The sequence below is a fragment of the Mauremys reevesii genome, linkage group 1 (assembly GCF_016161935.1).
Source record: "Mauremys reevesii isolate NIE-2019 linkage group 1, ASM1616193v1, whole genome shotgun sequence".
Classification (NCBI taxonomy): domain Eukaryota; kingdom Metazoa; phylum Chordata; order Testudines; family Geoemydidae; genus Mauremys; species Mauremys reevesii.
Genome location: NC_052623.1, coordinates 28,701,370 through 28,713,867, shown reverse-complemented (window position 1 = coordinate 28,713,867; position 12,498 = coordinate 28,701,370). Strand labels below are relative to the sequence as shown.

The following is a 12,498-nucleotide window of genomic DNA, read 5'->3' as shown; positions in this document are numbered from 1 at the left end:
GAGTGACCTCAGCTGGCTCCCACGGGCAGCACCATCACAATGTTATCAATGAAAGACTGATTCAAAGGTTAGAAACCCTGCCGCCTAGTGAGAGACTCACGGAGCTCAATCTCTTTGCTTAATGAAGAGAGGGTTACAGGGTGACTCTGTCACAGTCTCTAAGTACCTACATGGGGTGCTGGGGAGGGGCTGCAGGGAGCCAGGGTCTTGCCCACCTCTGATGCCTGCAGTCCCTTTGTGATGTCAGGACCCGCCTGGTCCTGGCCCTTTATGATGCGTCACTGGAACAAACAGCCCCTCAGGCGAGATCCAGCCACAGCAGTAGCAGGGAGTGTAGTGTCTCCACGCCCAGTGCGTGTCCAGACCGTCCTCCCCAGCATGTTTGACGCGGGAGTGGGGATCATGCAGAGCTGGTTCTGTGCCTGCTTTGACAGCTCCTGGGTGTTGTACACCTGCATCCTTCTGGTCCTGGTCATCTGGGTGGCCATGGCGACGCAGCACAGCTTCTCCTGGAGAAGCAGGATGGTAGGAGAAGCCTCCCCAACCCCCCTCCCCCAAGCCTTCCTGCGCTCTCAGCAGAGCTTGCCTGGACACAGCCTCATGGAAGGGAGGGTGGGTGGGTGGGTGGGAGCACCCGAGGTCCCCTGTTATGACCAGGCCCCGTTGGGCTGGTGGGGCACATCCACAGCGAGAGACAGGGCCACAGACAGAGCTCCTGGCTCCATTCATTGGTTGTTCCTTACTGCCCCGACCACCAGCTAGTGCTAGAAATGCCAGGGCTCTCCCTTGTGGTCCCAGGGTTCCCGGCACCCCTGGCACTAAGCCGGCTCTGGCCAGTTATTTCCCTCCGCTGGGGGAAGCTGAACAAACCCTCCCAGCTCCCTCCCAAAGCCACAAGCTTTCCTGGGTCCCTGGCCTCCCAGCCGGCCAGGAAGAGGGCAGGCAAGAGGTGGGGGGGAAAAGGGGGAATCCAGGACAGATCTTTGGGTTTGGTCAGTTGGGGATCCTGCCTCGGGTCCCAGATCAGTTGGGGAGCTGGGCTCGCAGGTGGGAACCAGGGGAGACGGGGAGAGAAGAGGAAGCCAGAGCACATTGCGAAGCCCAAGGGCCTGGTCCTCATTCGACTCATAACATCGGGCACAGAAATCACCCTCCGCAAGGGTCAGACCCAGGGCCCACGGACAGCAAAGGAGGAACCTGCTGCCCCTCCCCCCAGGTTACTCTGTGGCTGATGCCGTTTCGGCTCCAGGCAGGGTGCCCAGCCGGCTACAGTGTCTGTGTTGGTCACCCAGCTCCCCAAAACAACCGGGCGTTGAACGGCTCAGCCGGCCCCAGTCCCAGAACTAACATCCCAGCACATGGCCCTGCTTGGGCTTCCTGGTGCCGGGGTCCCCAGAGCCCCGGGGGCGATGCGGCAGCTCCTACAGCCTCGGTTTCTTGAACAGACTGTAATCCGCAGCTCAGCTGGTACCAGAATGGGGCAGCCTGGAATTCAAGGGGCTGAGGGAGTGCCAGGGGCAGCCTGGTGCCCAGGCAATAGAAAGGGGAGCCCAGGGCAGTCCTTCCAGCCTGTGTTCCCTGGCGTATGGCCATGGGCTGCGGGGGGTAGGGGGCAGTGGTGAGCCAGGGACCCCTTGGCATGTGGTTGGAGAGGGAAGCCCAGGTTACCTGGCTGGGAGGCTGCAGAAAGAGGCCACTCCGGCTCTGTGGCTGCCCCTACCCAGAGCTAGGGGGCGATTCCCAGCTGGCATGGGGTTCTCACGCTAGCTCTCACCGACTGGTGGCACGGGCAGCCGGAGCCGTGGCACAGGCTAGCTGCCCCCATCCGTACCCATGGCAGCCAGACGGGTCTGTCCTAGCCTGTGCTGCTGCTGTGCGCGAAACCACGCTTACATCTCTGGGTTTAGCGCGCTAGCTGGAGGGGATGTAGCATGAATCTGTCTGTGCAAGCTGGGAATCACCCTGCCAGCTCCAGGGGCAGATGGGGCCCATGCGTGTGGGTCCGGGGGCAGCAGAACATCCCAGACACTTGGCGTAAGCTGGCTCCAGTGGGGCGCGGCTGCAGAGGCTGTGGGCACAGCCTGGCCTTTCTCCCAGGGCCCTGCTGTGACTCTGGTGTGGCGATGCCCCGATGTCGGGGGGTGGGGGACCCAGGATTGTTCCAATGACTCTCGGGTGGGGAGCCCGGGGCATGGCCGAAGGAGCCTGAAGTTCTCCAGCTGCAGGAGGTGGAGGGAAGCGTGGGCACCCCTGGCACCGGGCTGGGCTGGGCGGGAGGCTGGCACTGCACGGCCTCAGTCTGGGTACCACGTAACTCTGCCGCTTCCTTGGCTCCCGCAGGCTCTTCTGGTCAGCAGGCTCCGGTGGAGGGGGACGGAGGACGAGGGAGAAGGTAAGGCCCTGCCTCACGCTCCCTGACGGCTCCCTGGCTCAGAATCCCAGGGCTTCTCCCAAGCCCTCCACCCTGGCCCAGGGGTCCCACACGAGGCCCCCCAGACTTGGCCTGCCCCTGGGGATGGGAGCAGGAGCCAAGGTGCTGACTGGAGCCGGGATAAGCTGACACGGTGCTAACGAACCGTCGTCTGGGGGCTTTGCAGCGATGGAGGCAAACACCCCATTGTCTGTCCCCTCTGGCAGGTTGTCCCCATGTCCTCCAGGGCTTTGCGCAGGCTAATGGTGAGCATCGGGGGGGAGCTACCTGCCCTTCCCAGAACAGGGCAGCTTTGCCAGCAGGAGGCACTGCCCACTGCCCAGCAGATCTTGTCTTTATTTCACCCCATCTGCTCTGTCTTGAATAGGGGTGTAGCCCCCTGGCACTCCGTTGCTGTGCATCGTACCAGGGCTTGCAAGGCCAAGGCTGCTTGGTGCCGCCAGCCCCTGACATTTGCCAGAGAGATTTCCTGGGATCCCGCACACTGGCGAGACCCATTTCTGCAGGATGGGGCACCGGCTGGGTTATTTGCACCAGGACCATGTGCCATCCAGGTTTCTGGTACTGGGACAGTGCACCGGCCAGATTCACGGCCCTGGCACGATGCCCGGGCCGGGTTCACGGCGCTGGGACTTCACCGTGGCCAGGTTCACAGCACTGGCGGTGTTTGAGAGGGGGCCCGGCGTGGTGCTGGCGGAGAGCTTCATCAGGCTCTGGGCTCTCACAAGCTCAGCATGCCTGGTTCTGGAGCAGCAGCGCACAGTGGCCTGGGGCCAGGGCACTGGAATGAGGGGGCCGGGGGGCCATGCCCACTGACTTTTGACTTGCTGTAAGGGCAAGCAACAGGAGGCAGGGCGTGCGGAGAAAAAAGAGCAAGCGGGGGGCAGGCTCTTGGAGGGAAGCAGTGGCGGAGGAGCGGGGCTTGGTGTGGGGGCGAGGACTCGGGGGAATGGGTCACAGGCGGGTGGGGCGCTGGGAGAAGGAGTGGCACGGGGCAGGGCCTCGGGGTTAGGAGCAGTGCGGGAAAGGGGATTCGGGGTTGGGACAGTACAGGTGGGTGGGGTCACGGTTCGGGTGCCCGTGGCCCCCGCTACGTTCAGGCCCCATCTCTCCTCAGAAGCCCTCTCTGCTGTTCTGTTTTAGGTGCAAAGAAGCGGCAGGTGAAGCAGCCGCGTGACCGGCTGTGCTGGGACCCCCCACGCCGCGCTCGCCAAGCTGCCAGGCGCCGCTCCATCCGCCAGCTGCTGTGTGACAACTCAGACTGCGCCCTGTGCGACGAGGCGGCCCGGCAAGCCGAGCGGCTGGTATACGCAGACAGGGCCAGTGCGTGGGTCCCTGCTGGGCCAGGGTCACCTCCCACTCCCGCCTCCGGCTCCAAAGGGAGGAATCTGCTCGGTAGATCCATGTGGAGAGGCCTGGATGTGCTACAGTGGTGCGGCTTTAGGACATCTATGGGCGACCAGGTCCTCCCACCGGCGCAGGGCCCCTTCCCACCCAGCAAGTCCCGCTCCCCTCCCGAGCAACAGGCAGGCAGCCGGAAAACGGAGTGCCGCCCGTCGAGGGAGGATGAGGAGAGGCTGTCCCGCCCACAGCAGGCCAAAGGCTCCTCCACAGAGCAGGACGAATGTCTCTTCTGCTCCTCTCTCTGGAATGAGACTCTCCTTCGCGGGCAAGAGCACGCCCAGAGCTCCTCTTCTCTACAGCACGAGCCGCCCCTACTCGCTTGGGAGCTGAGAAATGGATCAAGCCAGCACGAGCCATTTCTTCCCAGGCATGAGGAGCACCCCGGCCCCGCTCCTGCCCAGCACGAGCCCTTCCCTCCAAGCCAAGCGGAACATGGCTGGGTCGGGAGTTTCCTGCGCAGAGGCAGAGCAAGGAGCCCCCAGGCCGCTCCCCAGAGGCATGTGCATCCCCCCGATTGGGTGCCGTTTCTGGCCAAGTCCCCAGGCAGGACCAGGATGTCAGGGCGGAAGGCCAAATGGCAGCGAGACCAAGAAAGCACGGCACCCAGGGCCACGGGGGAAGCTCCGATGTCTCTGGCTGGGAGACCCCTGGCGCGGGTCAGCCCTGGAGCCCTGCGTGTGGCCGGCAGGCTCGAATTGGCCGAAGTGGAGACTCCCTTCCTCCAGCGCGACGTCAGGGCGAGTCTCGAGTGGCACGTCCAGGTAAAGAGGCTGCAGCTCACCCTGGGGCTGCCCTGCACCCTGCAGAGCGCTTTGAAGATCTTCATGCCCCCAGCACCGAAACCCATCGCAAGCAAACCCTCGGGGGCAGGCATGGTGGTGACGATGCCACAGACCCTGCCCTTCCTGAGCGTCGGCTCCAGGACAGAGCTGGAGCGGCATCTGCAAAGGATGGTGCATCTTAAGAGATGGGGGCTGCCCAAGAGGATCCAGGAGTCCCTGAGGCTGCTGATGCCAGCCACACCTCCACACCCCCGGCTCAGCCCCCTGCCGTCTGGGAGATGGGCTCCAAGGGGGCCAGGCCCAGTGACAAGGGCAGCCCAGATGCCCGGCCTCAGAGCTAGAGCCCCAGCCCAGGCCTCCCAGGGCCCCGCCAGAGCATCCAGATCCGCGCCTGGCTCTCACTGCTACAGAGACACCCGGGAGCTGCAGGTGCACATTGCCAGGAAGGGCTTGGAAATCAGACTAGGCGCACTGCCCGCCGTGCTGAGGAGCTCTCAGAAAATGGCTGCCCTGGGGCGCAGAGACCTGCTCCTGCCTAAACTGATCCCCCCAGGCTGCAAGGCCCCCCTGGCCCGCCACCAGCTCTGCCCCCTGCTCAGCTGCAAGGCAGGCAGCATGGAGCTCAACGTGAGGCACAAGCACATCCAGTACCTCTGGGCTCTCCCCACCCTGTAGGCAGAGTCCCTGGCCAAGATGGTGCCCTGCCCACCCGTGCCACCTGCCCCCCTGCTGCCCCTGGGTGTGGCCATCGAGTTCTGCCCCCTGGAGACCCCCTTCATGGCCCCCGAGGGCCGGGAGCTGCTGGAGAGGCATGCCCTGAGGAAGTGGCTGCAGCACGAATGGGGCCTGCCGGGCCTGGTGCGGCGATCGCTGAGGTGTTTCATGCCACCCCCGCCCACGCGCCCCAGGCCAAAGGGGAGCGACCGGCCGGCAGCCATGGAGCTCCGTGTCAGCAGCGGGGCCCCTCCCATCCCTCTGGCCACCAAGAGGGAGCTGGAAGCCCACATCCGGCGCAAGGTGGCCGAGAGGAGGTGGGGGCTCCCCAGGAGGGTGCAGGAGTCCCTGCGGGGCTTCTTGCCCCCCACGACCGCAGCTCCAGGGACACATCCAGACACGCAAGCCAGAAGGGCCAGCCGGCCGCTCAGGGGGCTGTCAGTGAGAAGGGCTCCAAGAGAATCACCCTCCAGGGCGGCACCCGTGGGCCCCACAGCGGTGGCTGTCTCCTTAGCCGAGCCCCTGGGAACTGCATGGCGCCAGCAGCTCAGCCGGGACACATGCCACCAGCTGCTGAAGAGACATGTGACCAGGAAAAACATACAGATCCGTCTGGGCCTCATCCCCCGCAGGGCCCAACACTCACAGGAAGCTGCCCGCCGGGTGGGAAAGCTCCCCTTGCCCCGGCTGATTCGGCCGGGCCAGAGATCCCTGGAGCTGCGGCCCCGGGAGCTGCTCTTCCTGGAGCAGGCAGCCTCGGATCACCTGGAGCTCAACCTTCTCCACAAGCACCTGAGCTTCAGGTGGGGGCTGCCCACACTACCGACAGTCCCTGGCCAAGCTGTTCCACGCAGGCCCCTCGCCCGCCCCACCGCCCTCCAGCTCCCGCGCAGCTGGGACCAAGTTCACGGAGCAGGAGCTGCCCTTCCTCCCACCGGGAGCCCGGGAGGAGCTGGAGCTGCACGTGAGGAAGAAGAGGCTGCAGCACGAGTGGGGGCTGCCTCTGATCATCCAGAAATCCATGCGGGGCCTGATGGCGGCTCCCCCCCGCCCCGGCCAGCCCAAGGCCCCTCCGCCGGCCGACAGTGACGTGGCCGTTCTCCAGCCTGAGCTGTCCTTCCTCAGTGAGGGCAGCAGACGAGAGCTGGAGCTCAGCCTCCGCAAGAGACTCATGCACCGGCGCTGGGGGCTGCCCAGGAGGATCCAGGAGTCGGTGCGGCTGCTTCAACCTGCCTCAGCGCACGCGGAGCTTAGGCCCCACGGACCCACGGAAAGGGATGCAGAGGGGCCTTTCCTGCTGCCCTGGCACAAGAGCGCCGTGCACCTGGAGTGGGGCGTGGGGAAAGCCAGGAGAGTGGTCGCTGCTCCCCACCCGCGGCTCAGCCTGGGACGTGACGCTCAGAAGTGGCTGCAGATCCACGTAGCAAAGAAATGTGTGGAGACCCGGCTGGGGGCCGTCCCCACTGCAGTGAGACGCTCTTGGCAAAGGCTGCATCTCGTGTCCCGGCTGCCCCTCCCCAAGCTGATCCCTGCTGGGGACAGGGCCCCGAAAGCCAGGAGCCCCCTGCTGCCCTTCGTGCACTCAGAGGACGTCTGCCACCTAGAGCTGAATGTGCAGCACAAACATCTCATGGCCCTGTGGGGCCTGGGCACTCTCTACACCCAGTCCCTCAGCAGGATGGTCCCCAGGGCACCCCCTGGGCCGGTTCCACCCCGTGAGGCTGAAGTCGAGTTCTGGGCACGGGAGGCTCTGTTCCTGGGCCCAGAGGCCAGACAGGCCCTCGAGCTGCACGTCAGGAAGAAGAGGCTGCAGCACGAATGGGGCTTCCCCGCACTCATTGAACGGTCGCTCAGAGCCTTTGTGCCAGAGCCCCCGCTGCCGGGGCCGACCGCAGCCCGCCAACGCGCCGAGCTGCACATCCTTGTCCTGGGGCAGGAGACTTCGCTCATGGATGGGGACACGAGAGGCCACCTGGAGCGTCACCTCCGGAAGATGACGCTGCAGCGGAGGTGGGGCCTTCCCCGGAGGATGCAGGAGTCCTTGCGGCTGTTTGCTGCTTTTGCCCCACCAACTGGCCCGCAGCTTCCTGGGGCCGGTGGAGAAAGGAGCGTCGGGCAAAGCCGGCTGAGGCCCAGCCAGCCAGACGTCCCCGCAGGCAGCCGCTTGGCAGGAGACAGCAGAACCCATGGCCTTGCTGCCGAGTGGAGGGACGAGCTCCAGCGGCACCTCGCGAGGAAGTGCCTAGAGATCAGGCTCGGGGTGAGGCCGGCCCTGGTGAAGAGATCCCAGAGAGTGGCCAGGGACGGGGAGAGGATCCGCCTCCCCAGGCTGATCTGTGCAGGCCAGAAGCCCCCCAAGCCCAGGGCCGGCTCCCTGCTCTGCCTGCCACCCACGGCTGTGAATACACTAGACATGAACGTGAGACACAAGCAGCTGGTGCATTTCTGGGGGCTGCCCACGCTGCAGGCGGCGTCTCTGCGGAGGATGATGCCGAAAGCTCCGGCTGTGCCGCTGGGGAGTGCAGCAGGGAGGGCCCGGATTCAGATGGGCCTGGCTGGATGCATTGGGGCTGAGGAGCCGGAGAGGAACGGCTACAAGGAGCCGCCTCTGGTCACGGGGCCGCCTCTGGTCACAGCCGAGGCCAGGGACCATCTGGAGAGCCACATCCTGAGAAAGAAGCTCCAGCACGAGTGGGGCTTACCTCGGGTGGTGCTGAGATCCCTGGGCGCGTTCACACCCCCACCGCCTGGGAGGGGACCCCCGAGGCGGGCCCAGGCCCCAGCCAGCGAGAGCTTCACCACGGGCAGCCTGCTCTTCCTGCACACAGAAACCAGGGAGCACCTGGAGTCACACGTCAGGAAACTGGCCCTGGAGCGGAGATGGGGCCTGCCCAAGAGGATCCTGGAGTCCCTACAGATGTTCCTGCCGCCTGCCCAACCAGGAGCAGAGCCCAGAGGCCAAACCCAGCCCCTGCTCCATGTCTCCCCTACACCCCCCCAAGGTCCTACAGCCCTCTGCACGGGTCAATTGGAAGAGCTCCAGCCAGGCCCCGGGGAGCCCCTCACCCACCGGTCCCAGCACTGGCTTGAAATGGGGGTAAAGGAGGGCAAAGCCAGCTGCTCTGAGGCAGTGTCCCAACACACCCTGGGGAGCAGCAGCAGGAGAAGCCAGGAGACCTCCCAGACTAGCAATGGGGAAGGGCCCCCCAGCTCCCCACGCCGCTTCCTGGAGGACAAGGCAGAGCTGACATCCACCCTGGACTTTCCCAGGAAGAAGGTGCTGAGAATTTCCCACAGGGCCCAGGAGTCCCAGAGACGGACCTTACGCCGGGTGGCCCATGAGTCTTACCCACAGCAGAGAGAGCAGAACTCTGAGGAAATTCCTGGGCAGTGGAGGACCCACGATGGCGAAGGAGCTCCATGGATGGCGGGGACCGGCAGGCGCTCCCGGAGCTCGTCTGTGGAGACAGCTGTTTGGAATGAGAAGAGGATCTCGCGGGAGCTGGAATCCAGCTTCAGGAGAATAGCCCGGAGCCGCAGCCACCATGGCCCAGGGGGGAAGCAGCCTCTGTCTCTGGAAATCGTGGGCCACCTGGAAATGGGCCATTGCACATGCTTGGACTGCCCTTGCTGCAAGATCAAGGGGTGGGACGGCGCCCGCTCTCTGGGGGCCAGCTCTCCTGGGTGGCAGACACAGCGTATCCATGCAAGGGGGTCAGCAGCTCTCCTAGGAGATGCGGCAGCTCCAACCCCTCTGCATGCTGAGCCCGGATGGCAGGGGCAGGACACTCCCAGTGTGGCAAAATATGAACCGCCTGCCTCCTCTCAGTCGTCTCCGGAGGGCAGCGAGTCCAGGGCCTCTGACTGGTCTGAGGGAGAAAGCTCTCGCGCAGCCTCTCGCCCAGCGCCCAAGGGGCCCACGCTGGCACGGGTGCATCTTGCTTCTCCGCGAGCCGCAGCACACCGGCTGGACATCCACCTGGCACAGAAGGTCCTGGGCTCCTTCATCCTGCCGCCCTGCGTCATACACTCCCAGGCCATCTATGCCGACATGGCAGCTGAGCGGCTGAGAGCCGCTGCCCAGGAACACAGGCGGGAAATGAACATCCGGCTGCAGCGCAGGAGGGGCCGGAAAAGCCAGCTGGGAGGGCCCCGAGATGATGTCAGTACAGCACTTGGCCAATAGACAGTAAGATTAAAACCATGATAGATCCTAATACGATCCACAAGAGTTTCTGGTCTATCATATAATTAGCTATTTAGATCTATCATGACAAGCACAATATTTTAGGACCTGCCCTGCCATCTGTAATTGAATTTACCCAACAATATTTGTACAATATTATTCTTTACTATAATAATTTAGGGCCCAATCCTATTTCCCCTAAAGTCAATAGAAGTCTTACCATTGATGTCAATGGGAACTAAATCAGGTCATAATGCTTGGCAGTGGTACTGTTCGTCAGCCTATAATTTCCACTCAAAGAAACATTTGTGCCCATTTCTTGCATTTATTTGCTGTTGGTTTGCAGTGATGGGCACATAAATGAAGCTGGCAAGGTTCTGATCCTATTTACCAGCACAAATCCAGGGGAGCTCCATTGCATCCCAAGGAATTACTTTGTATTTAAATTGATGTAACTGAGATCAGAATCCAGCCAACCATATTCAAACTAAGACATATATTCTGTATTCTTCTCAGAGAAGGTACATTTCTCATGCACAGTAAAAAAACAAACACACACACACACACACACAACACACACACAACCCTCTACATTCTCCTTTTGTTTCTACCACTTTTTCAATCAACAATGTCCTCATAGTTATCAGACTCTAAGCTACAGTGCCAAACACTATGGGCTGGTCTACACTACCGCATAATTTAACCTATTGAAAAAGACACACACACCCCAAGTGACGTAAGTTACATCGACTTAAGCACTGTCCACACTGGTGCTATGTCAACAGGAGATGCTTTCCCACTGACATAACTTCCGCCTCTCACGGAGGTGAGTATATTAAGTCTCTAGTGTAGACTTGCCCTATATTTAAGGAGACTTTATTCTTTTGACTTGATTGATTCAAATAATTTCAGGCAAGAAGTTATTTCCATTTTGCACATTGGTGCAGTGCCAAATAGACTTGCATAATGAAAGAAAGGTTATCTGAATCTGACCGCTAGAGAGAGAATGTAAAGTAATATCTAAGGCAGGCCTGCACAACTCGTAAAGCGACGAGGGCCACATTCCTCCAAAGAAAACAGCTAAGGGCCGAAACCTCCCGGCCCTGCAGAAACACCCCACCCCAAGGCCGCCCAGCCCTGCGGAAACAAACCCTCCTTCCCCAGCGCTGCCCCACCAAAACAGCTGTGGGCCAAAAAGGAAGGTTGGGGGTGGGGAGGTGATACTTCATTTTAAATCAACCAGGGGCTCCCAGCTGAAGAGGTGGCTGGGAGCCCTCAGGGGCAAATTAAAGGGCCCGGGTCTCCGGCGGCTGGGGGAACCCAGCAGGGCCAGCTCTAGGTTTTTTGCTGCCCCAAGCAAAAAAAAATGTGGCTGCCCCCCGTCCCAGCCCTGGGCTCCCCTCTGTACCCCCCTGCTGCCCCAGTCCTGGGCTCTCCCACCACCCACACACACCCCCTGCCGCCCCAGTGCTGGGCTTCCCCCTTTCCTCCCCACCAGTGCCCTCCCTCCACCCTGCTGCTGCCCCAGCCCTGGGCTCCCCTCCACCAGTGCCCCCCCACCTCCTGCCACCCCAGCCCTGGGTCACTGGTAACTCGCTCCCAGGGTGGGTCATTCAGCAGGAATTTTGGATGTGCACAAAACACAGACTGGATTGGTTCCCATATGGTTACAGAGCTGCAGTAAAGTGGAACAATTTTCAGCTTGTGTGATTGGAGGATATCTGGATCCATATTATAAGACTGTCCTCCATAAATGAGGAAAAGTTGAGGTGCCTGTATTATTCTTTTGTTCCACTCTTTCTTTCTATGGGGAATTTGCCAATGCAATATCACTGTCTTCCTTTTAAACAAACAAAAAGGCAATGGCTGTTGAAAATATCAATTCCAGTGCTAATAAGCATTTCTTGCTCAATTTTATCCTGCTTTTTCTACAGCAAGTTACAGTGGATCAGTATATTTGATTTGGGAGAAATGAAGTAACAGCTGCCCAAACTGAGCTTGAGCACTCCTGAATTTTGAGGTGTTCAAATCTGGAAGGCAGGTGCTGAGGGAGGGGGGCTGTGGGCTCTGCGGGGGAGCATGGCAGCAACATGTCTGGAGCTGCATGGAGCCAGACACGCTGGTCTGAGTGGCACGGTAAGGGGGCTGGGGTTTGGAGAAGGGGTAGGGAGTTCCAGGGGGCAGTCAAGGGACAGGGAGCAGGAGGGGTTGGATGGGGCGGAGGTTCGGGGGGGCAGTCAGGGGACAGGCAGGGGGTGAGGCATGGGAGTCTCAGGGGTTCATCAGGGGACAGGTAGAGGGTGAGGTCATGAGGGGACATTGGGGGGATCTCAGGAGGGGGCAGTTGGGGACAAGGAGAGGGGAGGCTTCGATAGGGGCTGGGGTCCCAAGGGGCAGTTAGGGGCAGGGGTCTTGGGAGGGGGCAATCGGGGGACAAGGAGCAGCGGCATTTAGATAGGGGGTGGGGTCCTGGGAGAGGGGTATCAGGGGACAAGGACCAGTGGTGTTAGATAGGGGGTGGGGGTTCTGGGGGGCAGTTAGGGCAGGGGTCCGTGGAGGGGGCAATCAGCAGCCGCGGGCCAGGATTCAAAGGGCTCTGGGCTGCTCTCCGCTGCGGGCAGCCCAGAGCCCTTTGATTCCCCGCCGCAGCTGGAATTTAAAGGGCTCTGAGCTCCCCGCGGCTGCGGGCAGCCCAGAGCTCTCTGACTCCCGGCCGCGGCTGAGATTTAAAGGGCTCTGGGCTCCCTGTGGCTGCGGGCCGTATGTTGTGCAGGCCTGATCTAAGGCCTCTGTTAGACTTTGCAAGGCCCTATTGGAAAAGTAAAAGTAGAACTCTTTTTTGTACTGTCTTTAAGGAATACCGGGCCTGACTCGTCGCTCATTTACTCCAGCTTAAGACTGGTATAACTGCATTTACCTCGGTTGAGTTTCTCCACCTTTATACTAGTGTACGCTGAAGAAGAATTAGGTGCCACATACTG

The 12,498-nt window shown here is 61.5% G+C and overlaps 1 protein-coding gene across 1 annotated transcript; it reads left to right on the top strand.

Moving 5' to 3' along the window:
- The first annotated feature begins 273 nt into the window (after window positions 1-273).
- Window positions 274-10,605, top strand: LOC120403031. The gene is made up of 5 exons (XM_039533709.1): window positions 274-525; window positions 2,341-2,392; window positions 3,575-5,288; window positions 5,846-5,994; window positions 6,135-10,605. The coding sequence occupies exons 1-5, from the start codon at window positions 274-276 to the stop codon at window positions 9,515-9,517; spliced, it is 5,550 nt and encodes a 1,849-aa protein (XP_039389643.1). The 3' UTR covers window positions 9,518-10,605.
- The last annotated feature ends 1,893 nt before the right edge of the window (window positions 10,606-12,498 follow it).

Bases quoted from the DNA above. Each gene is read 5' to 3' on its own strand.
- LOC120403031 (XM_039533709.1), top strand. From the start codon at position 274: ATGCGTCACTGGAACAAACAGCCCCTCAGGCGAGATCCAGCCACAGCA. The intron at 526-2,340 runs GTAGGAGAAGCC...TGGCTCCCGCAG, and splicing joins TCTCCTGGAGAAGCAGGATG to GCTCTTCTGGTCAGCAGGCT. The intron at 2,393-3,574 runs GTAAGGCCCTGC...GTTCTGTTTTAG, and splicing joins GACGGAGGACGAGGGAGAAG to GTGCAAAGAAGCGGCAGGTG.